General features: G+C 39.3%; 1 protein-coding gene across 1 annotated transcript in view; it reads right to left on the bottom strand.

Moving 5' to 3' along the window:
* PGBD2 (piggyBac transposable element derived 2) overlaps window positions 1-26,439 on the bottom strand; it is a 36,946-nt gene that overhangs the window by 5,733 nt on the left and 4,774 nt on the right. Inside the window, exon 3 of the mRNA XM_030314727.2 lies at window positions 15,629-15,692. Within this exon, the coding sequence (XP_030170587.1) occupies window positions 15,629-15,645 (17 nt within the window). The 5' untranslated portion in view covers window positions 15,646-15,692. The remainder of the gene's footprint in view (window positions 1-15,628; window positions 15,693-26,439) is intronic.

Below are 26,439 nucleotides of genomic sequence, written 5' to 3'. Positions count from 1 at the left end.
GCAAAGGTGGTCATAAGAGGAAAGTATATAGCAATCCAGGCCTTCCTAAAGAAGGAAGAAAGGTCTCAGATACAAAACCTAACTTTACGCCTTAAAGAGCTGGAAAAACAACAGCAAATAAAACCCAAAACGAGCTGAAGACAGGAAATAACAAAGATTAGAGCAGAAATCAATGCTATGGAAACCAAAAAAACAGTAGAACAGAACAATGAAACCAGAAGCTGGTTCTTTGAAAGAATTAACAAAATTGATAAACCACTAGCCAGTTTGATCAAAAAGAAAAAGGAAAGGACCCAAATAAATACAATCAAAAATGAAAGAGGAGCGATCACAACCAACACAGCAGAAATAAAAACAATACTAAGAGAATATTATGAGAAATTATATGCCAATAAAATGGGCTATCTGGAAGAAATGGACAAATTCCTAGAAACATATACACGACCAAAACTGAAACAGGAAGAAACAAAAAATTTGAACAGACCCATAACCAATAAGGAAATCGAATGAGTAATCAAAAATCTCCTAAAAAACAAGAGTCCAGGGCCAGATGGCTTCCAGGGGAATTCTACCAAGCATTTAAGGAAGAGTTAACACCTATTCTTTTGAAGCTGTTCCAAAAAATAGGAATAGAAGGAAAACTTCCAAATTCTTTCTATGAAGCCAGCATTACCTTGATTCCAAAATGAGACAGAGGTCCCACTAAAAAGGAGAACTAAGTATAGACCAATTTCCCTGATGAACATGGATGCAAAAATCCTCAACAAGATAATAGCCAACCAGATCCAACAATACATTAAACAAATTATTCACCATGACCAAGTGGGATTTATACCTGGGATGCAGGGCTGGTTCAATATCCGCAAAACAATTAACGTGATTCATCACATCAATTAAAAAAAGGAAAGAACCATATGATCCTTTCAATAGATGCAGAGAAGGCATTTGACAAAATACAGCATTCTTTCTTTATAAAAACCCTCAAGAAATTAGGGATAGAAGGAGCTTATCTCGAGATCATAAAAGTCATATATGAATGATAATGGTAATATTCTCAATGGGGAAAAACTGAGAGCTTTCCCCCTAAGGTCAGGAACAAGACAGGGATGTCCACTCTTGCCACTGTTATTCAACATACTATTGGAAATCTTAGCCTCTGCAATCAGACAACACAAAGAAATAAAACGCATCTAAATCAGCCAGGAGGAGGTCAAACTTTCACTCTTTGCAGATGACATGATACTCTATATGAAAAACCCAAAAGATTCCACCAAAAAAAATGCTAGAATTAATTCATGAATTCAGCAAAGTTGCAGGATATAAAATCAATGCACAGAAATCGGGTGCATTCCTATACACCAACAATGAAGCAACAGAAAGAGTAATCAAGGTATCGATCCCATTTACAGTTGCACCAAAAAACATAAAATACCTAGGAATAAATCTAACCAGAGAGGTGAAAAATCTATACACTGAAAACTATAGAAAGCTTATGAAAGAAATTGAAGATGACACAAAAAAAATGGAAAAAGATTTCATGCTCCTGGATAGTAAGAACAAATATTGTTAAAATGTCCATATTACCCAAAGTAATCTACACAGTCAATGCAATCCCTATCAAAATAACACCAGCATTCTTCACAGAGCTAGAACAAATCATCCTAAAATTTGTATGGAACCAGGAAAGACCCCGAATAGCCAAAGCAATCTTGAAAAAGAAAACCAAAGCAGGATGCATCACAATCCCAGACTTCAAGCTATATACTATAAAGCTGTAATCATCAAGACAGTATGGTACTGGCACAAGAACAGACACTCAGATCAATGCAACAGAATAGAGAACCCAGAAATGGACCCACAAACGTATGGCCAACTAATGTTGGACAAAGCAGGAAAGACTATCCAATGGAATAAAGACAGTCTCTTCAGCAAGTGGTGCTGGAAAAACTGGACAGCGACATGCAGAAGAATGAACCTGGACCATTTTCTTACACCATACACAAAAATAAATTCAAAATAGATGAAAGACCTCAATGTAAGACAGGAAGTCATCAAAGTTCTCAAGGAGAAAGCAGGCAAAAACATCTTTGATCTTGGGGGCAACAACTTCTTAACACGTCTCTGGAGGTAAGGGAAACAAAAGCAAAAATCAACTACTGGGACCTCATCAAAATAATCTTCTGCATAGCGAAGGAAACAATCAGCAAAACTAAAAGGCAACCGAAAGAATAGGAGAAGATATTTGCAAACGACATATCAGATAAAGGGTTAGTTGTCAAAATCTCTAAAGAACTTATCAACAACACCCAAAAAAACCAAATAATTCAGTGAAGAAATGGGCAAAAGATATGAATAGACATTTCTCCAAAGAAGACATCCAGATGGCCAACCAACACATGAAAAAATGCTTAACGTCACTCATCATCAGGGAAATAGAAATCAAAACCACCATGAGATACCACCTCACCCCTGTCAGAATGGCTGACATTAACAACTCAGGCAACAACAGACGTTGGCAAGGATGTGGAAAAAGAGGATCTCTTTCCACTGCTGGTAGGAACAAGCTGGTGCAGCCACTCTGGAAAAGTGTGGAGATTCCTCAAAAATTAAAAATAGAACTACCTATGACCCAGCAATTGCACTACTAGGTATTTATGCAAGGGATACAGGTATGCTGTTTCAAAGAGACACATGCACCCCATGTTTATAGCAGTACTATCAACAATAGCCAAAGAATGGAAAGAGCCCAAATGTCCACACACGGATGAATGGATAAAGAAGATGTCGTATATGTACATATACACAATGGAATATTACTAGGCAATCAAAAGGAATGAAATCTTGCCATTTGCATCTACATGGATGGAACTAGAGGGTATTATGCTAAGCAAAATTAGTCAGAGAAAGACAAATATCATATGTCTTCACTCATATGAGGACTTTAAGACACAGAACAGATGGATACAAGGGAAGGAAGCAAATATCATATAAAAACAGGGAGGGGGACAAAACATAAAAGACTCTTAAATATGGAGAACAAACTGAGGGTTATTGGAGGGGTTGGGAGGGGGGATGGGCTAAATGGGCAAGGGGCATTAAGGAATCTACTCCTGAAATTATTGTTGCACTATATGCTAACTAATTTGAATGTAAATTAAAAAAATAAAATAAATTAAAAAAAGAAGATGTGGTGTATATGTATACATATATATACATACATACATACAATGGAATATTAGCATCAAAAGGAATGAAATCTTGCCATTTCCAATGACGTGGATGGAGCTAGAATATATTTTGCTAAACGAAATAAGTCAATCAGAGAAAACAAACATCATATGATTCCACTTATATGTGGAATGTACGAAACAAAACAGATGAACATATGGGAATGGAGGGAAGAAGGAGAAGAAAAGAAACCACAAGAGACTTAACAACAGAGAACAAACAGGGCTGATGGTGGGAGATAGGCTAAATTGGTGTTGGGTATTAAGGAGGGCACTTGTGATGAGCACTGGGTGTTATATGTAAGTGATAAATCACTAAATTCTACTTCTGATACACCTATATGTTAACTAACTTAAATTTAAATAAAATCTTAGGGAAAAAATGCCAACTTTGTAAATCACTGAATTCTAGTTCTGAAACCAATATTGCACTGTATATTAACTAACTATATTTAAATAAAAAGTAGGTAACAACAACAAAGAAATGTTACATACCTCCTTCCTTCTTAATGTGTCTTGAATACAGAATTCCCTTTACTGATAAATGACAGGTGCCACTGTCATTACCCAAATGACAGTAACCACCAAAAAGGAAGCCTAGGCTGCTGAAGTGACATCCACTGATGTCTTCTGATTCATTGGTCCCAGCAGCTCTACTTTCATGCTTCAGTCTTACCTTTGTCTTCCCTTTCCCTTATTAATTTGGCAAATATAAGGTTCCTCCCTCCCAAATTCCCAAGCTCTCCCTACTTGACCTCTTACTACCCAATATCAGGACCTGAACAGATTCAGACAAATTTTCAGACGGTTCCCTCAGTATCAGACATCTTACTATACACTAGTTGCAATTCAGAAGCCAAACAGATTTAGAAAACATGGAAACCCCATCTATCCTAACTCTCCCTGTGCACTAGGATCTAAATGGATGACAAGAGATACCTATATTTAATGAGCACCAACCACGAGCAGGCACTTCCCAGTAACTGGCAATGGACACACTCTGCTCCTGACCTGCACAGCACTTGTCTACCTGGAGGTGAAAGATGACAGTTCAGCACACAAGTAGCTATGCAAGATGGGGGCCATCCTGGACAATGGGCAGAGAATGTAGCAAAGGAGTAGGACTGGGGTTACTATTTTAGATGGATGATAAGTGAAGGCTCCGAGGCAGGTGGCCTGAAAAAAGAGGGAGGGGGCCTTACAGACAGCTAGAAACAGGGTGTCCCAGGCAGAGAAAAAGAATTGTAGGCACAAGGCCCTGAGCCTGAAGGGACTTGATAACTGTGAACAGCAAGGAGGTCAGTGAGACTTCAGATGTAGTAAAGGGAGGAGAGCAGAGCACAGGCTGCCAGGACCAGGACCCACAGGGCTCTATAGGCCCTAATGAGGACTTTCAGTAGTGTTCAGCTGTCACAGGAAGCCCTCTAGTAGGATGCAGAAGGGGCAGTGACGCACATCACTGGCTATGAGAATGGACGGGCAAGGAAGGTGGGCTCTACTGCTGCCCTGTGTCACTCTGGCCCAACCTCCACATGAGAAGAATCTCAAACCAGAGGGAAGACACAAGCTTTACCGCAAAGGTTATTTCTCTACAGACCTACCCTTGGACTTGGGAGTTCACTGCATTAGAGATTCACTACAACCTCATTTGGTGAACACGGACTCCATCAGCCTCTGTGCTAGAGTCTACTAGGGCACAGGAGATCTGACCTCAGGGAAGGCAAGGTATTTCTCATGCTATGCCAGAAAGGGAACCCAGCTTTCAGGGATAGGAAATCTGAAGCACTTCCCATGGACCTCAGACTGAGAGGTTCTCAGGGGTCAGTAGACAACTTGCCATCTTCTCAGCCTCTCCTATTTTCGAGCAGCAGATCCAGGCCTATATAGTCAGGGTTTCCACCACTCTCACTATCTAAGCTCCTGTGTGCCCCCATGCCTCCAAAAACTTTCTGTACATAGTTGTTAAGACTCCTGGAGTAGGACAGGATTTAGATGTCAGAGTAGTAGGGGGACCCTATACTTACTTTGTCCATCAAACATAGCTAGATAAATATCAAATCCATTCCAAACACCCAAGAAATGAATCTGAGGACTGAGAGAACAAACTGCACAACTACAGGGATAAAAGAGGCCACACTGTGGAAGGGAGGAGGTACAGAGAAGTGATTAGCGAGAAAAGAATCATGGGTGCTGTGGGGGGTAAGGAGCCCTGATCACACAGGAAAGAGATTCAGAGACAGAGAGCATATGTGAGAAAGCATGTGCATGCAGGGCACTGCACAAGAAAAACACTTCCCCAAAACCACTGAGAAGCAAAACAATTGGGGCTGACTATTGCCAAGTTTTTCCAAGCAGTGGAACTCAAAGTCAGAAGTTTTAGAAGTCCATGCCATGACCAGAGACAGAACCTGACCAGCACAGATGTGCTTCTGTTGAGAGGGAGGGCAGCGGCCTGGGAGAAGACAGATGGTCTACAGATACCCTGGGCCACACTGGGACAGACAGATCTCCTCCTTACAGTGCATTTGAGAGAGGTGGCACTGCCAGCGGGTGCCACTGAGCTACCCTATTCATTCCAATAGGAGCAGAGACACCTGCTGAGACCAGGTAACCTGAAAATCAGCCTTTCGCTGTGCTTTACCATACTCCAAGTGGCCGCACATTCTGTGACTGCCCTTCTGAGACAAGCAGGCACCAGCCACAGTGTAGTGAGACCCCACCCCAGATGATTAGTGCAGGGCCAACCATGCCAGGTCCCTTTGGAGTTCTGAAACTCAGCACAGGTTGTGTCCAGCACAGGACCATGATGCTGGGTGGGCAAAAGGCTCAGACACAGAATGGGTGAAGGCAGAGAGATCTGAGGGATTCCTGGGACACAGGAGGGGAGATTGTTCGATCTTCAGTGAGGGTTTCCTGAACATCAGTGGGCGCAAACACCCCTCTGCAGGAAGACAGTGGGCTGAAACTATATTAATTCCTCACCTATCAGCACAGACAGACTTAAGTGAGCAACACAGCACACACATTAGAGGCCTGAGCCACTTACTCCAAGACCCGCCCCTGTAGGCTCTGCAGGTGCTTTTTCATGAGTGCAATTGTGCCTGAGAGCCAGAGCAGAAGCAGGTCCCTCTGCTAGAAGACGAGCACAAACCCCTTGTACCTACCAAGTCTACTGACAACGGAGTGATGCAAAACTTCAGCTCTAGTGGAAAATGGATCTGGCCTTTTGAACAAGCAGACCAAAACACACCGAGTTAAAACTCACCACACACTGGGCAAGGCCCAAACACAACCCAGTACAGACAAGGTGAAACTGCAGAGGACTGACGTGAGGGAAAGAGCAGTTAAAACACAAAAGCAGAGTGTACAAACTGCACACCAGAAACACTTCCTGGAGCGCCAAGCCGGGGTCAGTATATAGCATCTTCTTAATATAGCCTTTACTCTCAGAAGCAGGAAATATAACAGGCTTTCCTAACACAGAGAAAACAGAGACTAAAGCAAAGTGCCAAGATGGAGAAATGGATCACGAAACAAAAAATAAAAAAAGGTCATAGCCAGAGATCTAATCAAAATAGATATAAGTAATATGCCTGTACCAGGATTTAAAACAACAATCATAAGGATATAGCCGGGCTTGAGAAAAGCACAGAAGACACCAAGGAGTCTCTTAACACAGAGATAAAAGATCTAAAAACTAGTCAGACAGTAATAAAAAATGCTATAACTGAGATGTGAAACCGACTCTAAGAAATGACCATGAGAATGGAAGAAGCAGAGGAATGAGTAAGTGATAATGTAAGATAAAATTATGGAAGATAATAAAGCTGAGAAGAATAGGGAAAGAAAACATTAGATCAGAATGTAGACATAGGGAACTCAGCAACTCCATAAGACGTAATAACATTTGTATCACAGGAGTGCCAGAAGAAGAGAGGAAAACAGGGGCAGAAACTTATTTGAGCAAATTATTGTGGAAAATGTCCCTAATCTGGGGAAGGAAACAAACATTCAAGTCAAGGACACACAGAGAACTCCCACCATAATCAACAAAAGCAGGGCAACACCAAGACATATTGTAGAAAAATTTGCAAAATACAGAGTTAAGGAAAAAATCCTGAGAGCAGCAAGGAAAAAGAAATCCCTAAGTCATAAGGGAAGACAAATAAGGTTAGCATACTTATCAGCAGAAACTTGGCAGACTAGCAGGGAGTGGCATGATATATTCAAAGTGAATGGGAAAAATACGCAGCCGAGAATACTTTATCCAGCAATGCTGCCATTTAGAATAGAAGGAGAGATAGAGTTTCCCAGACAGGTAGGAGTTAAGATGGCAGAGCAGTAAGGGGACCCTGAGCTTGTCTTGTCCCTGAAACACAGCTAGATCAGCATCAAACCATTTTGAACACTTAGGAAATTGATCTGAGAATTATTGCAACAATCTGCATAATTTGAATCAGAGAACTTAGCAGGTACATGGTGTGGAGAGGTGGACTGGGGGGAGAAAAGCTGAGGAGCCGTAGAGGGTAGGAAGCCATTTTTGCAGAGAGAGGACTGGGAGGAAGGCAGCACATCAGGATCATGCAAGAAAAAGCACTCCCCCCAAAGTAGCTGGAGAGAAAGAAAGAAAGAGTGAAAACACCTCGCATGGGACTAGACAAGAATCTGTTCACAAAAACCACTGATGGAAGAAAGGAGGGGGATTTCAATACCACCCAGGATTCTATATATAGCTATATTCTATAATAGGTCAGAATCTGAAGTTTTGGAGCTCAGTGCTTGGCGGTGCTCTGGTAAGTAAGTCAGGTGAATCCCCAGGAGCAGGAAGCATGGTTTGAGGGGTCCATGTGCCACCTGGGGAAAAGTGGTTCTCCTGATTGGAGTGTACTTGGTAGAGGCCATAGGCTTCCCCATGGGCAAAATTCCTGGCATATCCCAGAGAGCTACCATGTAGCTGTAGTACTGAAACAAAGATGCCAGAGTGCACCATGACCTGTACAGGATATGTGCTGTGATTCACCATAAACTCTGAGCCTCTGCTGCTGTGGGATCGTGCAAATGTTTTCTGTGGACACCCTTCCCCAAAGCATTAGCATGGGTCCAAGCCACAGGGATCTCTGAAGTGAGGGGTTTTGAAACACAGCTCTGTGTGAGATAAAACTCGGGAGGGAGGTGCCACCTGGAAGGGACACAGCTTGGACACAGACAGGGTGAAGGCAGGGAGCAGATAGAAGCCTGAGACCAAGGAGAGGCACTTGAATGCATGTCCACAAGGGCAAAAATTCCCACATCAGACACTAGAGAGCTCTGTGAAGTCATTCTCACCACTAACAAGCATACATGCATGGATGCACTCCTTGATCGACACCCATAAGCTAAGCAGTGCCACCAAATGGAGAACAGAAACAGTTACCCCACGCCCCACCCAGCTGTGCCCTCTAGGCACATGCCCCAGAAGACCAGGACAAATCCTTCTACCTACTTAGTCTATGAATTATAGTGTCTTACGAAGATTTCATTCTAGGGGAAAATGAATGTACTTCATTCAGGTTTCATTCTGTTTGCTTCTTCATTTGTTTGTTCGTTTTCTTTCCTTCTGTTTTTGCTTATCTTTTTTTTTTCCTTCATTCTTTTCTCTTTCTTGGATACAGAAAAAGCAATTTTTTATTTTTTTTTATTTTCCTTATTTTATTCTATTACTTAAGAACTCTATTTTTCAATTTAAAATTTTGTTTATAGGGGCGCCTGGGTGGCTCAGCCAGTTGAGCATCCGGCTTTGGCTCAGGTCATGATCTCACGGTTTGTGAGCTCGAGCCCCACGTCAGGCTCTGTGCTGACAGCTCAGAGCCTGGAGCCTGCTTCCGATTCTGTGTCTCCCTCTCTCTCTGCTCCTCCCCTAGTCATGCTCTGTCTCTCAAAAATAAATAAACATTAAAAAAATTTTTTTTTAATTTTGTTTATAGTTTTTTGTTTTCCTTTTTTTTCTCTCTTTTCTATCAACCTCTCAACAAGCAGAAAGAAACACACCTAGGGGTACCTGGGTGGCTCAGTTGGTTAAGTGTCTGAGTTCAGCTGAGGTCATGATCTCACAGCTCGTGAGTTCAAGCCCTGAATCAGGCTCTGTGCTGACAGCTCAGAGCCTGGAGCCTGCTTCAAGTTCTGTGACTCCCTCTTCTGCCCCTCCCCTGCTCATGCTCTGTCTCTCCAAAAATAAATAAACATTAAAAAAAATTAAAAAAAAAAAGAAACAACACTAGTATCTAGCTTCCATTATTTGATTTGTATTGTATTATCTTGTTTGTAATTTTTTAATTTTAATTTTTTATTTTATTTTATTTTTTTTGCCTCCAAAATGACAAGACAGAGGAATTCACCCCAAAAGAAAGAACATGAAAAAATGATGGCCAGGGATTTAATCAACACAGATATAAGAATCATGAGTGAATTAGAATTTCAAACCACAATTATAATAATATTAGTTGGAGTTGAAAAAAGCACAGAAGATGCCAGAGAATCCCTTTCTGCAGAGATAAAAGAATTAAAATATAGTCAGGCCAAAATAAAAATGCTATAACCAAGATGTAATCTTGAATGGACACCTTGTTGGCAAAGATAGGACAAAGAAGAGAAGAGAATCAATAATACAGAAGATAAATTATGGAAAATAAGGATACAGAAAAAAAGAAGGAAACAAAGGCAAAAGACTATGATACAAGACTGAGAGAATATAAATTATTAAAGAGGAATACCATTTGTATCATAGGAATCACAGAAAATAAGGAAAGAGAAAAGGGGGCAGAAGGTTATGTTAGCAAATTATAGCTGAAACTTTCTTAATCTGGGTAAAGATACAGACATCAAAAATTCAAGAAGCACAGAGAATTCCCATTAGATTTAACAAAAACCAACATCACTACGCATATCATAATCAAATTCACAAAACACAGACAAGGAAAGAACCCTGAAAGCAGCAAGGAAAAAAGTCCTTAACCCACAAGGGAAGACAGATCAAGCTTGCAGTGGATATTCCACAGATACATGGCAGACCAGAAAGGAGTGGCAGTATATATTCAACGTGCTTATAGGAAAAATATGCAGCCAAGAATTCTTTATCTAGAAAGGCTGTCATTCAGAATAGAAAAAGAGATAAATAGTTCCCCAAACAAAACCAGCCCTGCAAGAAATCATAAGGAGGACTTTGGAGTGGAGAAAAAACAAAACAAACAAACAAAAATCAGACCAAAGGCAACAAGATTAGAATGGGCCAGAGAGAACATCAACAGAAACACCAACTCTACAGGACACACAATGGCACTAAATTAATATCTTCCAATAATCACTCTAAATGTAAAAGGACTGAATGCTCCAATCAAAAGACACAGGGTATCAGAATTGATAAAAAAAAAAAAAAAAAAAAAAACAACACCCATTTATATGCTGATTATAAGAGACTCATTTTAAACCTAAAGACATATGCAGATTGAATGTAAAGCGATGGAAAACCATCTGTCGTGGCAATGGACATTAAAAGAAAGCCAGAATAGACATACCTATATCAGACAAACTAGATGTTAAAACAAAGACTGTAACAAGAGATGAGGAAGGGCATTATATAATAATTAAGGGGTCTATCTACAAAAAAGATCTAACAGTTGTAAATATCTATGCTGCCAAGTTGGGAACAACCAAATTATAAATCAATCACAAACAGAAAGAAACTCATTGATAAAAATACCATAGTATAGGGGACTTTAACACCCAAATTACAACAATGGACAGATCATGTAAACAGAAAATCAACAAGAAAGAAAATAATCGCTTTGACTGATACAATGCACCAGATGGACTTAACAGTTATATTCACAACATTTCATCCTAAAGTAGCAGAACACACATTCTTTTCCAGTGCACATGTAACATTCTCCAGAAAAGATCACATATTGGGTCACAAATCAGCACTCAGCAAGTACAAAAAGATTTACATCATACCATGCATATTTTTAGACAAAAACACTATGAAACTTGCAATCACCACATGAAAAAATATTTGGAAAGACCACAAATATTTGGACATTAAAAAAAAATAAATCCTACTAAAGAATGAATGGGTTAACGAAGAAAGTAAAAAGAAATTTAAAAACACATGGGAGCCAATGAAATGAACACTATTGTCCAAACCTTGGGATTCAACAAAGGCAGTCATAAGAGGAAAGTATATAGCAATCCAGACATTCCTAAATAAGGAAGTAAATTCTTAGATACATAACCTAACCTTATACCTAAAGAAATTGGAAAAACAACAGCAAATAAAGTCCAAAACCAGAAGAGGAAAATAATAAAGATTAGGGCAGAAATCAATGATATCAAAAAAACAAAACAAAACAAAAACAGAACAGATCAATGAAACCAGGAGCCGGTTCTTTGAAAGAATTAACAAAATTGATAAACTCCTTGCCATATTTATTAAAAAGAAAAAGGAATAGGACCAAGTAAATAAAATCACGAATGAAAGAGGAGAGATCACAACCGACTCACAGAAATGAAAACTATAATAAGAGAATACTATGAAAATTATATGCCAACAAACAGGGCAATCTGGAAGATGGACCAATTTCCTAGGAACTCACAAACTACCAAAAATGAAACAGGAAGAAATAGAAAATTCAATAGCAAAGACATTCAATCAGTAATCAAAAATCTCCCAACAAACAAGGGTCTAAGGGTGGACGGATTCCCAAGGGAATTCTACTAAACATTTAAAAGAAGAGATAATACTATTATTCTGGACCTGTTCCAAAAAATACAAATGGAAGGAAAACTTCCAAACTCATTCTATGAAGCCAGTATTACTTTGATTCCAAAACCAGACAAAGTTCCCACTAAAAAGGGTGTCTGTAAAAGTTACAGACCAATCTCCTTGATGAACATGGATGCAAAAATTCTGAACAAGATACTAGCAAGTTGAATCCAACAATGCATTGAAAGAATTATTCACCATTATCAAGTGGGATATATTCCTGGGCTGCAGGGCTGGTTCAATATTCGCAAATCAACATCATAACACCACATTAATAAAGGATAAGAACATAAGATCCTCTCAATTGATGCAGAAAAAGCATTTGACAAAATACAGCATCTTTTCTTGATAAAAAATCCTCCAGAAAGTAGGGATAGAAGGAACATAATGCAACATAATAAAGGCCACATATGAAAGACCCACAGCTAGTATCAATCTCAATGGGGAAAAACTGACAGCTTTTCCCCTAAGGTCAGGAACATGAGAGGGATGTACACTCTCACCACTGTTGTTCAACATAGTAATGGAAGTCCTAGCCTCAGCAATCAGACAACACAAATGAAAGGCATCCAAAATGGCAAGAAAGAAGTCAAACTTTCACTCTTTGCAGATGACATGATACGCGCTCTATGTGGAAAACTCAAAAAACTCCACCAAAATACTGCTAGAACTGATACATGAATTTGGCAAAGTCACAAGATATAAATCAATGTAGGGGCGCTTGGGTGACTCGGTCAGTTGGGCAGCCGACTACAGCTCAGGTCATGATCTCGTGGTCTGTGAGTTCGAGCCCCACATTCGGCTTTGTGCTGACTGACAACTCAGAGCCTGAAGCCTGCTTCCCATTCTGTGTCTCTCTCTCTGCCCCTTCCCTGCTTGCTCTGTCTCTCTCTCTCTCTCTCTCTCTCAAAAATAATAAGCATTAAAAATTTTTTTTAGTAAATAAATTAACATAAAGAAATCGATTGAATTTCTATACACCGATAATGAAGCAGAAGAAAATGAAGGGCTTCAATCCCATTTACAATTATAGCAAAACCATAAAATACCAACCAAAGAAGCAAAAGATCTTTCCACTGAAAACTACAGAATGTTTATGCAAGAAATGAAGAAAACTGAAGAAATGGAGAAACATTCCATGCTCATGGACTGGAAGAACAAATACTGTAAAATGTCTATACTATCCAAAGCAACCTTTTACATTGAATGCAATCTGTATCAAAATAACTATAGCATATTTCACAGGCCTAGAACAATTTCAAAATTTGTATGGAACCAAAAAAGACCCCAGATAGCCAAAGTAATATTGAAAATGAAAACCAAAGCTGGAGGCATCACAATTTCTGATTTCATGAAGCTGTATTACAAAGCTGTAGTCATCAATACAGTATGGTACTAGCATAAAAACAGACAAAAAGATCAGTGAAACAGAGAACCCAGAAAGAGACCCACAGATGTATGTAAAACTAATCTTTGATAAAGCAGGAAAGAATATCCAATGAAGAGACAGACTCTTCAGCAAATGGTGTTAGGAAAACTGGACAGCAACATGCAGAAGAATACACCTGGACCACTTTCTTGTACCATACACAAAAATAAATTAAAAATGGATGAAAGACCTAAATGTGAGACAGGAAACCATCAAAATCCTAGAGGAGAATACAGGCAGCAACCTCTTTGACGCTGGCCATGGCCACTTCTTACTAGATACATCACTGGAAGCACAGAAACAAAAGTGAAAATGAACTACTGGGACTTGAAGAAGATACATAGGTCCTGCACAGCAAAGGTACCTATCAACAAAACTAAAAGGCAACCTAGGGTACGGGAGAAGATATTTCCAAATGACATATCTGATTGATAAAGGGTTGGTATCCAAATCTATAAAGAACTTATAAACTGCAATACTCCCAAAAAATAATCCAGTTAAAAAACTGGCAGAGGACGTGAATAGAATCTTCTCCAATGAAGACATCCCAATGGCTAACAGAAACATGAAAAGATGTTCAAAAACCACTCATCAAGGAAATACAATCAAAACTACAATGAGATACCACCTCACACCTGTCAGAATGGCTAAAATTAACACAAGAAAACAACGGATATAGGAGAAGATGCAGAGAAAGGGGAGCTCTCTTTCACTGATGGTTGGAATGCAAATTGGTGCAGCCACTCTAAAAGAGATGGAGGTTCCTCAAAAGTTAAAAATAGAATTACCCTGGGGCGCCTGGGTGGCTCAGTCGGTTGAGCGTCCGACTTCAGCTCAGGTCACGATCTCGTGGTCTGTGAGTTCGAGCCCCACATCGGGCTCTGGGCTGATGGCTCAGAGCCTGGAGCCTGCTTCCGATTCTGTGTCCCCCTCTCTCTCTGCCCCTCCCCCATTCATGTTCTGTCTCTCTCTGTCTCAAAAATAAATAAACGTTAAAAAAAAAAAATAGAATTACCCTATGATCCAGCAGTTGTACTACTAGGTATTTATGCAAAGAATACAAAAACACAGATTCTAAGGGGCATGTGCACCTCATATTTATAGCAACATTATCAAGAATAGCCAAATTATAGAAGGAGACCAAATGTCCATCAATTGATAAATGGATAAAGATGTCGTGTATACACACACACACACACACACAATGGAATATTAGTTATTAAAAAGAATGAAATCTTGTCATTTGCAAATTCGTAGATGGAGATAGAGTGTGTTAAGTGAAATAATTCAGTTAGATAATACCTTATGATTTCACTCATATGTGGAATTAGAAAAAAAAAAAGAGATGCACATAGAGAAGGAATAAAACAAAAGGAGGGATGCAATCCATAAGAGACTCTTAACTATAGAGAACAAACTGAGGGTTGCTGGAGGGTTGGAGGTGGATGGGGAGATGGGCTAACTGGGTGATGGGCATTAAGGAGGACACTTGTGATGAGCACTAGGTTTATCTGTGAGTGATGAATCACTAAATCTACTACTGAAATCAATATTGCACTATATGTTAACTAACTAGAATTTAAATAAAACTTGAAACAAACAAACAAAAAGACTCCTGGAGTGGGAGGCTTGCAAGGACTGAAGCAGCCCCAGTAGCAACCATCTTGTGCATTAAAAGATGAGGAAAGTAAATCACATTTTAAATTTTTTTTTAATGCTTATTCATTTTGAGAGACAGAGAGACAGAGAGAGAGAGAGAGAGAGTGTGAGTGAGTGGGGAAGGGCAGAGAGAGAAGGAAACACAGGATCTGAAGCAGGCAGAAGCAGGCAGCACAGAACCCGACGCAGGGCTCAAACCAACAAACCATGAGATTATGAGCTGAGCTGAAGTCAGACACTTAATCGACTGAGACACCCAGGCACCCCAGAAAGTAAATCACATTTTTAGATCAAGTATAGACACTGGAACTACAGGGCCACACCTATCCCACACACCCGACCTTGTCTGCCTCACCTTTTCTCCATCCTCCCAGTCTCCTCTCTCTTCCTACTTTTTCCTTCTAGAGACCAAATGCTTAGTGAGGTCAGTAAGACTAAGGGCTAAAATGTCATGGGCTTGGGCATTTCAAAGAGAATTAATCACTTGCATAAAGTCTTTCATCAAACAGGACTTACCTTGAAGTTGAAGCCATGATATACTGGGAACACAGAGTGGTCTTTATGTGCAAAGTCAAAGAATCTGTAAGGCAACAAAAATTGATTTTTAAAAATCGTATCTTAAGTAGAAAGGCAACAGGACTTTCTAGACCATTTAAGGAAAACAAAAACAAAAACAAAAAGCATCTCTAGCTTAAGGTTCACCAGCAGAGTAAATGGACTGAGTATACAGGGACAGGGATGGTGTCTAGGCAACTGGTTAAGCAGAGGGAAAAACAACAAGATCTCCACCTCACACTTCACATCAAAATACATCGTAGGGCAGAGTTTCCCACCATCAGAATTATTGTCATGTTGGCTGAATGAGTCTTTGCTGTGGGGCGGGGGGGGGGGGGGGGGGCTGTCCTGTGTATTATGGGATGTTTAATAGCTCTCCAGCCCTCTATCCAATAGAAACCAGAATACCCATCCCTTATTTGTAGAAATCAAAAATGTTTCCAGATATTGTCAAGTGTCCCATAGGGTAAAAATTGCTCCTGGTGAACAACTATTATTCTATATCAGGATTGCCAATGAAAGTTATTATAATAGTGGAAAATGTTTTGTATCATTGGTACCTAATATGGTAGCCATGAGCCACCTGTGATTATTAAACATCTGATATATGGCTTGTGACTGAGAAAGTGAATTTTAATTTTATGTGATTTCAATTAATTTAATGTAGATAGTCATATATGCCTAGCCAGCGGCCAGTGCATTTGACAGTGAGTCCTAGATATGTAAAGAACTGACTATGAAACAAGATTCTCCTTAACAACCAATGAATTAAAGAAAAATTAAAAGAAAATTTAAATATATCTTGTTGGAGTGCATGGGTGGCTAAGTTGGTTAAGTGGTTTCAGCTCAGGTCATGACCTTATGGTTCATGAGATCAAACCCTGCATCGGGGTCTGGGAGTCTGCGCTGTCAACACAGAGCCTGCTTGGGATTCTTTCTCTCCCTCTCTCTCTACCCCTCCCCTGCTCATGCTTGCACGCTTGCACATGTGCTCTATCTCTCTCTCAAAAATAAGTAAATAAACATTAAAAAAAATTAAGGGGCACCTGGGTGCCTCAGTGGGTTGAGCATCCAACTTCAGCTCAGGCCATGATCTCGCAGTTCGTGAGTTCAAGCCCCACATCAGGCTCGCCACTGTCAGTGCAGAGCCCGCTTCAGATCCTCTGTCCCTCTCTCCTTCCACCGCTCCCCACTTGCACTCTCTCAAAAATAAATAAAATATTTAAAAAAATAAAAAGTATCTTGAAACAAATAAAAAAGAAACACAATATATCAAAACATATAGGATGCAGCAAATGATTTCTAGGAGAGAAGTTTATAGTTATAAACACATACATTAAATAAATAGATCCAAAAAAAAAAAAAAAACTTCATATCTTAGGAACTATAAAAAGAATAGATGGATGGATTAAAAATATGTGATACAATAGAATATTATTCACCCATAAAAAGAACAAAATCTTGGGCCCCAGGTTACAAATGCAGAGGAGTAGGGTGACCCTAAGTTTGTCTCCTTCCTCGACCACAACTAGATAAATATCAAATCATTATGAACACCCAAGAAACCAGTCTGAGGACTGAGAGAACAAAGTTGCACATCTACAAGCAGAAAAAAGACCACCTTGAGGAAGGTATGAGGTGCAAAGAACTGATTTAAGAGAGAAAAGCGCTGCAGGTGCTGCAAAGGACATGGAGCCCTGAATGTGGACAAAGAAGAGTTAAAGAGAATGAGAGAAAGAGTGAGAAAAAGAGTGAAAATGTGCAGGGGATTGCACAAGAAAACTCTTCCCCAAACCACTGAGTGGCAAAAGGAAAGGGTTTTAAATATTGGAGGTTTTATAAACAGCAGAGTGCAGAGTCTAAAGTTTCAGAGATCAGTGCCATCACCGTGGTCATGCCTGGCAGCATTAGCAGTGTTCTGGTGGGGAAGGACGGCAGACACCCAGGAGCAGGCAGATCCCCTGGATCAGACAGGAGAAACAGTTCCCCTGTCTGGGGTGCATTGGTAGAGGTGATATGGCCTCTCTGGGGGCAAAAGACCCTGCAGGAGCCATTGAACTGCCCTGTTCATCAGCAAAGGAACAAAGATACTGGCTGAGGACAGCAAACCTTGGTGCTGGCTTTGTGCTGTGATTTACCATAAACTCCAAACTGCTGTGCAGCCATATGACTGTTTTCTGGGACTGCCAGCACTGGCCACAGCACACAGCAAGACCCTCCCCCAGAGGATCAGCAGAAGTATGCACCTCAGGGTGAGTTTTGAAACTCACTCATGCCACAGATAAAACACAGAAGTGCTGTGCCTCCTGGTAGGCAGACAGTTCATACATAGGATGATGACGGGTATCTGACAGAAGCTTGGAACAAAGGAGGGGTGACTCTTTGATCATCTGTGAGGGCTTCCTGAGGAGCAGTATGCATGAGGTCCCTGATCCAGAGAAAAGAAAGCAGGGAAAAACCATTCTTCCCCCACCCTTCAACTCTGACCAACTTCAGGGAACAAAACAGCATCACCAAGTGGAAGCTGGAGCCGCTTACTGCAAGCCTCACCCCACTGTGCTCTGCAAGTACAACTTGACTAGGGCAAGTCCTCCTGAGAATCAGAGCAATCAGCTCCTACCCCAGAATATCAGCACAAATCCCTCACATGCACCAAGTCTACTGATAATAAAGTGCTACAAAGCTTCAGCTCTAGGGGAAACAGGATCTAGCCTCCTTTGGATTTATATATATGTATGTGTATATGTGTGTGTATATACACACACATATATACACATACATATATATACATATGTATATATAAATACAGAGAAAAGAATTTTTGTTTATTCTTTTTCTATTTATTTTTATTGTTTATTTATTTATTATAAAAGAGAGACAAAATGTGCACGAGTGAGTAGGGGAGGGACTGACAGAGAGGGAGAGAATCCCAAGCAGGCTCTGCAATGTTAACATAGAGCCCAATGTGAGGTTCGATCTCACAAACTGTGAGATCATGACCTGAGCCAAAATCAAAAGTCAGACACTTCACTGGCTAAGCCACCCACACGCTGTTTTATTTTTTAAATTATTATTTTATTCTATTTGTTTTATTTTTCTTTTTTATTTTGGATCAAGTGTCTCTTAACAAGGAGACCAAAACACACTGAAGATCTAGCCTGGTTTCTTCTCTCTCTTTCTCCCTCATTTTTTTTTTGACCTCCAAAGTGACAAGTAGAAATTCATCCCATCCCAAAGAAAAAAATGGAAAAATTCATGGCCAGAGATTTAATCAACACAGATATAAGATGTCTGAACTAGAATTTGAAACAACAATTTTAAGGGTACTAGCTGATATTGAAAAAAGCATAGAAGACACTAAGGAATCCATTACTACAAAGACAAAAGAACTAAAAACTAGTCAGGCCAAAATTAAAAATGCTATAACCGAGATACAAACCTGAATGGATGCCATGACAGAGAGGACGCAGAGGTAAGAATCAGTGATACAGAATCTAAAATTATGGAAAGCAATGAAGCTGAAAAGAAGAGGAAAGAAAGGTTTCAGATCACGAATGTAGACTTTAGGAACTCAGTGACTCCTTAAACTGTTATAACATTCAAAACATAAGAGTCCCAGAAGATGCAGAGAAAAAGGTAGAGGGTTGTCTGAGTAAATTATAGCTGAAAACTTCCCTAATCTGGGGAATAAAACTGACATCACAATCCCAAGAAGCACAGAGAACTCCCATTAAATTCAACAAAAGTTAGCCACCATGAAGACACATCATAGTCAAATACACAAAATAATACACACAAGGAAAAAATCCTGAAAGCACAGAGCAAAAAAGTCCTTCACCTGTAAGGGAAACATATCAGGTTCACAACAGATCTGTCCACAGAAACTTGACAGGAGAGAAGGGAATAGCATGATATATTCAACGTGCTGAATAGGAATCATATGCAACCAAGAATACTTTATTCAGAAAGGATGTTATTCAGAATAGAAGGAGAGATAAAGAGTTTCTCAGACCAGCAAAAACTAAAGGAGTTCATGACCACTAAACCAGCCCTGCAAGAAACAGTAACAGGGACTCTTTGAGTGGGGGAAAAAAAACAAAAACAAAACCAACAAGGATAGAAGGGAAAAGAGAACATCACCAGAAACACCAACTTTACATGTAACAAAATGGCACTAAATTCATATCTTTCAATAACCATTCTGAATGTAAATGGACTAAATATTCTAATCAAAAAACACAGGATGTCAGAACAGATTAAAAACAACAACAACAAGAAAAAACCAAGACCCCATCAATATGCTGCCTATAAGAGAGTCATTTTAACCTAAAGACAACTGCAGATTCAAAGTGAGGGGATGGAGAATCATCTATCATGTTAATGGCTGTCAAAAGAAAGCCACAGTACCCATACTTAGATCATACAAATTACATTTTAAATCAAAGACAGTAACAAGATGTTGGTGAGGATGCTGTGAAAGGGGAACCCTTTTGCACTCTTGGTGGAAATGCAAACTCTGGAAAACAGTATGGAGGTGCCTCAAACAATTAAAAACAGAACTACCCTACGACCCAGCAATTGCACTAGGTATTTATCCAAGTATACAAAAATGCTGATTCAAAGGAGCACATGCTCCACAATGTTGATAGCAGCACTATCGACAACAGCCAAATTATGGAAAGAGCCCAAATGTCCATCAACTGATGAATGGATAAAGAAGATGTGGTATATATCAGGGCGCCTGGGTGGCTCAGTTGGTTAAGCGTCCGACTTCGGCTCAGGTCATGATCTCGCATCGGATCTTCGGCTCAGGTCATTAGTTCGAGCCCCGCGTCAGGCTCTGTGCTGGAGCCTGCTTCGGATTCTGTGTCTCCCTCTCTCTCTGCCCATCCCCCACTCATACTCTGTCTCTCTCTCAAAAATAAATAAAAAATTTTTAAAAAATATTTTAAAAAAAGATGTGGTGTATATGTACAATGGAATACTAATTGGTGATCAAAAAGAATAAAATCTTGCCATTTGCAACAACATGGATGGAATTAGAGTGTATATGTGAAGCAAAATAGTCAGAGAAAGACAATCATGATTTCACTCATATGTGGAATTTGAGAAACTCAACAGATGAACATACAGGAAGGGAAGGAAAAATAAGACAAAACCAGAGAGGGAGGCAAACCATAAGAGACTCTTATATACAGGGAACTGATGGTTGCTGAAGGGATACTGCATGGGGGGATGCGCTAAATGGGTGATGGGCATTAAGGAGGGCACTGGTTGGGATGAGTACTGGGTGTTATATGTAAGTAATTAATCACTAAATTCTACTCCTGAAATCATTTTTACAATATATTTTGCTAACTTGAATTTAAATAAAAAATAATTTAAAAAAATTAAAAAAAAATAAATAAAAAACCAAAGACTGTAACAGGAGATGAAGAAGTGCATTACATCACAGTTAAGAGCGGTCTATCCATCAAGAAGATCTAACAATTTGGGGAGGTTAAGTGTCCGACTTCAGCTAAGGTCATGATCTCATGGTTGGTGGGTTTGAGCCCCGTGTTGCAGTCTGTGTTGACAGCTCAGAGCCTGCAGCCTGCTTCAGATTCTATGTCTCCCTCTCTCTCTCTGACCCTCCCCTGCTCATGCTCTTTCTCTCTCTTTCTCTGTCTCTCTTTCTCTCAAAAATGAATAAACATTTAAAAAATTAAAAACAAAAGATCTAACAATTTTAAATACTTAGGGTCCAATTGAGAGTTCCCAAATATAAGAATCAATTAATAACAAACATAAAGAAACTCATTGATAGAGAACTTTAACACCCAACTGACAGTAATGGACAGATCACCTAAGCAGAAAATCCACAAGGAAATAATGGCTTTGAATGACACACTGGAAGCAGAGAGACTTAACAGACATATTCACAACATTTCATCCTAAAGCAACAGAATACATATTCATCTCAAGTGTACATGGAACATTCCCCAGAACAGATCACATTAGGTCACATATCAGTCCTCAACAGGTACAGAAATATCGAGATCATGCCCTTCATACTGTCCTATCACAATGCTATGAAACTTGAAGTCAACCACAAGAAAAAATATGGAAAGCCCTTGGAGGTTAAAGAACATCCTACTGAAGAATGAAAAGGATTAACCAGGAAATTAAAGAATTTAAAATGTACATGGAAGCAAATGAAAATGAAAACACGACAGTCCAAACCCTTTGGGATGTAGCAAAGGCGGACCTAAGAGGGAAATAGATCACAATATAGGCCTACCTCAAAAAGGAAGAAAAGTCTCAATACACAAGGTTACACAATAACCTTACACCTAATGAAGCTAGAAAAGGAAAAGCAAATAAAGTCTGAAGCCAGCAGAAGAAGGTAAATAATAAGGATTAGAGCACAAATAAATGGTATAGAAATTAAAAAAAGATCAACAAAATGAGGAGCTGGTTCTTTGAGAGAATTAATAAAATTGATAAACCCCTAGCCAGACTTATCAAAAAGAAAAGACAAAGGACCCAAATAAATAAAATCACAAATGAAAGAGGAGACATCACAACCAACACTTTAGAAATACAAACAACTCTAAGAGAATATTAAGAAAAATTATATGCCAACAAACTGGGCAATCTAGAAGAAATGGACAAATTTCTAGAAAAATACAAACTACCAAAACTAAAACATGAAGAAATAGAAAATTTGAATAGACCCGTAACTAGCCAAGAAATTGAATGTTATCAAAAATCTCCCAACAAACAAAAGTCCAAGGCCAGACAACTTGCCAGGGGAATTCTACCAGACATTTAAAGAAAAGTTAATATATACCCTGCTCAAATTGTTCCAAAAAACAGAAATAGAAGGAAAACCTCCAGTCTCATTCTACAAGGCCAGCATTACCTTAATCCAAAAATGAGAAAAAGAACCCACTAAAATAGAGAACAGGCCAATATTCCCAATGATCATGGATACTAAAATCCTCAACAAGATACTAGCAAATTGTATCCAACAGGACTTAAAAGATTTATTGCCCACGATCAGCGGTATTTATTCCTTGGATTCAGGGGTAGTTCAGTGTTCACAAATCAATCAATATGATACACATTAAAAAAAAAAAGCCAGGGGCGCCTGGGTGGCGCAGTCGGTTAAGCGTCCGACTTCAGCCAGGTCACGATCTCGCGGTCCGTGAGTTCGAGCCCCGCGTCGGGCTCTGGGCGGATGGCTCGGAGCCTGGAGCCTGTTTCCGATTCTGTGTCTCCCTCTCTCTCTGCCCCTCCCCCGTTCATGCTCTGTCTCTCTCTGTCCCAAAAATAAATAAACGTTGAAAAAAAAATAAAAAAAAAAAAAAAAAAAAAAAAAAGCCATGAACCATACAATCCTCTCAATAAATGCAGAAAACGTATTTGACAAAGTATAGCATACATTCTTGAAAGAAAAGCCCTCAGCAAAATAGGGATAGATGAAACATACCTCAACATAATAAAGTCCGTATCTGAAAGACTCCACAGCTCATACAATCCTCAATAGGGAAAAACTGAGAGCCTTTCCTCTATGGTCAGGAAGAAGACAGGGTTGTCCACTCTCACCATACTATTTAACATAGTATTGTAAGTCTTAGCCTCAGCAATCAGACAGCAAAAAGAAACAAAAAGTATTCAAATCACCAAGGAAGAAGTCAAACTTTCACTATTTGCAGAAGACATGTTACTCTATTTAGAAATCCCAAAAGGCTTCACCCAAAAATTGCTAGAACTGATAAATGAATCCAGCAAAATTGGAGCATACAATTTCAATGTACAGACATGTACTGCATTAAACAACAACAACGACACAGCAGAAATCAAGGAATCAATCCCATTTACAATTGCACCAAAAACCGTAAGATACCTAGGAATAAACCTAACCAAAGAGGTAAGAGATCTGTACTCTGAAAACCATAGAACACTTATGAAAGAAATTGAAGAGGACACAAAGAAATGGAAAACCATTCCATGTTCATGGATTGGAAGAACACTGTTAAAATGTCTACATTTTACACAATGCAATCTACACATTTAATGTAATCCCTGTCAATACCCTGCCCCCATACCACCAGCATTTTTCACAGAGCTACAACAAAGAATCCTAAAATTTGTATGGAACCAGAAAAGACCCCAGATAGCCAAGCAATCCTGAAAAAAAAAAGAAAAGCTGGAGACATCACGATTCCAGATATCAAGCTCTATTACAAAGCTGTAATCCTCAAGACACTATGGTACTGGCACAAAAACAGACACACAGATCAATGAAACAGAAAATGCAGGAATGGAACCACAATTATATGGTCCATTAATCTTCAACAAAGCAAGAAAGAGTATCAAATAGAAAAAAGTCTCTTTAAAAAACGGTGCTGGGAAAACTGGACAGCAACATGCAGAAGAATGAAACTAGACCACTTTCTTATAACATACACAAAAATAAATTCAAAATGGATGAAAGACCTAAGTGTGTGACAGAGAACCATCAAAATTCTAGAGGAATTTTGCTGTATTACAGGCAGCAACCTCTTTGACCTTGGCCACAGCAACTTCTTACTAGATACATCACTGGAGGCACAGAAACAAAAGCAAAAATGGGCTACTGGACCTTGATGAATATAAAAAGATCCTGCACAGTGAAGTAACTATCAACAAAACTGAAAAACAACCTAGGGAACAGGAGAAGATATTTCCAAATGATATATCTGACTGATAAAGGGTTAGTATCCAAAATCTATAAAGAACTTACCAAACTCAGCACCCAAAAACAAATAATCCAGTAAAGAAATGGGAGAGGACATGAACAGAAACTTTTCCAAAGAAGACATCCAGATGGCTAATGGACACATGAAAAGATGCTCACCATCACTCATCATCAGGGTAATATGAATCAAAATCACAATGACATACCACCTCACACCTGTCAGAATGGTTAAAATTAACAACACAAGAAACAACAGGCATTGTCGCGATTGTGGAGAAAGGGAAACCCTTTGGCCCTGCTGGTGGGAATGCAAACTGGTACAGCCACTCTGGAGGACAATATGGAGGTTCCTCAAAAAGTTAAAAATAGAACTACGTTATCATCCAGCAATTGTACTATTAGATATTTACCCAAAGGATACAAAAATACAGATTCAAAGGGGTCAACGCACCCCAACGTTTATCACAGCCTTATTAACAATAGCCAAACTATAGAAAGAGCCCAAACGTCCATCAACTGATGAATGGATAAAGAATGAACACATGGACACACACACACACACACACACACACACACACACACACAGGAACATTATCACTCAGCCTTCAAAAAGAATGAAATCTTGCCATTTGCAAAGAGGTGGATGGAGCTACAGTATTTTATGCTAAGTGAAATAATTCATTCAGGAAAAAACAAATAACCACATAACTTTACTCAAATATGCAACTTAAGAAACAAAACAGATGAATGTATGGAAGAGGGAAAAAAAAGAGAGGGAAGGAAACCATAAGAGACTCTTAATGATGGAGAACAAACAAGGTTGATGGAGTGGTTGGGTGGGGATGGGCTAAATGGGTGTTGGGTAATAAGGAGGGCACTTGTGATGATGACCACTGGATGTTGTATGTAAGTGATGGATCATTTTATTCTACTCCTGAAACCAATATTGCACTGTATGTTAACTTGTACTTAAATAAAAATTAAATATATATATATATATATACATATATATATATATATATATATATATGGCTAGATAAAGAAAATGTGGTATATACTTACAATGGAGTATTATTCAGTCTCAAAAAGGAATAAAATCTTGTTACATGTTATAGCATGGATGAAACTTAAGGATATTATGCTAAATAAACCAATCACAAAAAGACAAACACTGTAGGATTCCATTTATATGAGGTATCTAAATTACTCCAATTCATAGAAACAGAAAGTAGAAGGGTGGTTGCTAACACCAGTGGAGGGTGGAGGGGGAAATGGGGAGATGATACTTAATGGGTGTAGAGTTCAATGTTGCAAGATAAAAGTGTTCTCAAGATTGGCTGTACAACAATTTGAGTATATTAACACTAGTGAAAAGCAGTTAATATGGCAAATTTTATTTTATGTTAATTTTTACAATTATCAGAGAAAAAGAAGGTAACTTCTAGAGAAAAAATCTCCTACTTGCTAGAAGGATATAATAATTTTAAATTTTATGCACTTAATAACAACCTCAAAATAAAGTAAAAATTAACTGCAGAAGCTGACAAATCCATCACAGTAGTGAGAGATTCAATACACTCTTTCAGTGATTAATGATCAAGCAGACAAAATTACTGAGACCTGAACAGCAAAACTGACAACGTTTGGTCTATCCTAAACAGCAGTGATGTCAGCAAGATGGAAGAACAGAAAGTCCCTATCTTGTGTCTCCCTACACAATGATTTGGCAGCCAACCACAGAAAAGTGCCTTTGTAGGTGCTTTGGGATCCTGGTAGGAGGCTTCTAAACTGGGGTGAACCAAGACTAAGGAAAGCTTCTTTGAAAAAAGGCCAGCACTCTGGTGGCAAGTTCACCAAATGCAGCGTGGCCTACAAACCAAAGGCAGCCTCAACACCCTAGGGACTGAGCTCCAGGCCTGCCTGGCCATAGTCCTGCAACCAATCCCATGTGCCAAGGAACTTAGGAAGAGCCACAGTGTCCACACACCAATAATAGGTCCCCCAGCCTTGGACCAGACTACGGATCCCAAAGCACCCCTGTGTCCAG

This window comes from Lynx canadensis, chromosome A1 (assembly GCF_007474595.2).
Source record: "Lynx canadensis isolate LIC74 chromosome A1, mLynCan4.pri.v2, whole genome shotgun sequence".
Classification (NCBI taxonomy): domain Eukaryota; kingdom Metazoa; phylum Chordata; class Mammalia; order Carnivora; family Felidae; genus Lynx; species Lynx canadensis.
The sequence above is the reverse complement of the archived record's forward strand: the minus strand, read 5'-3'. Positions and strand labels throughout refer to the sequence as shown.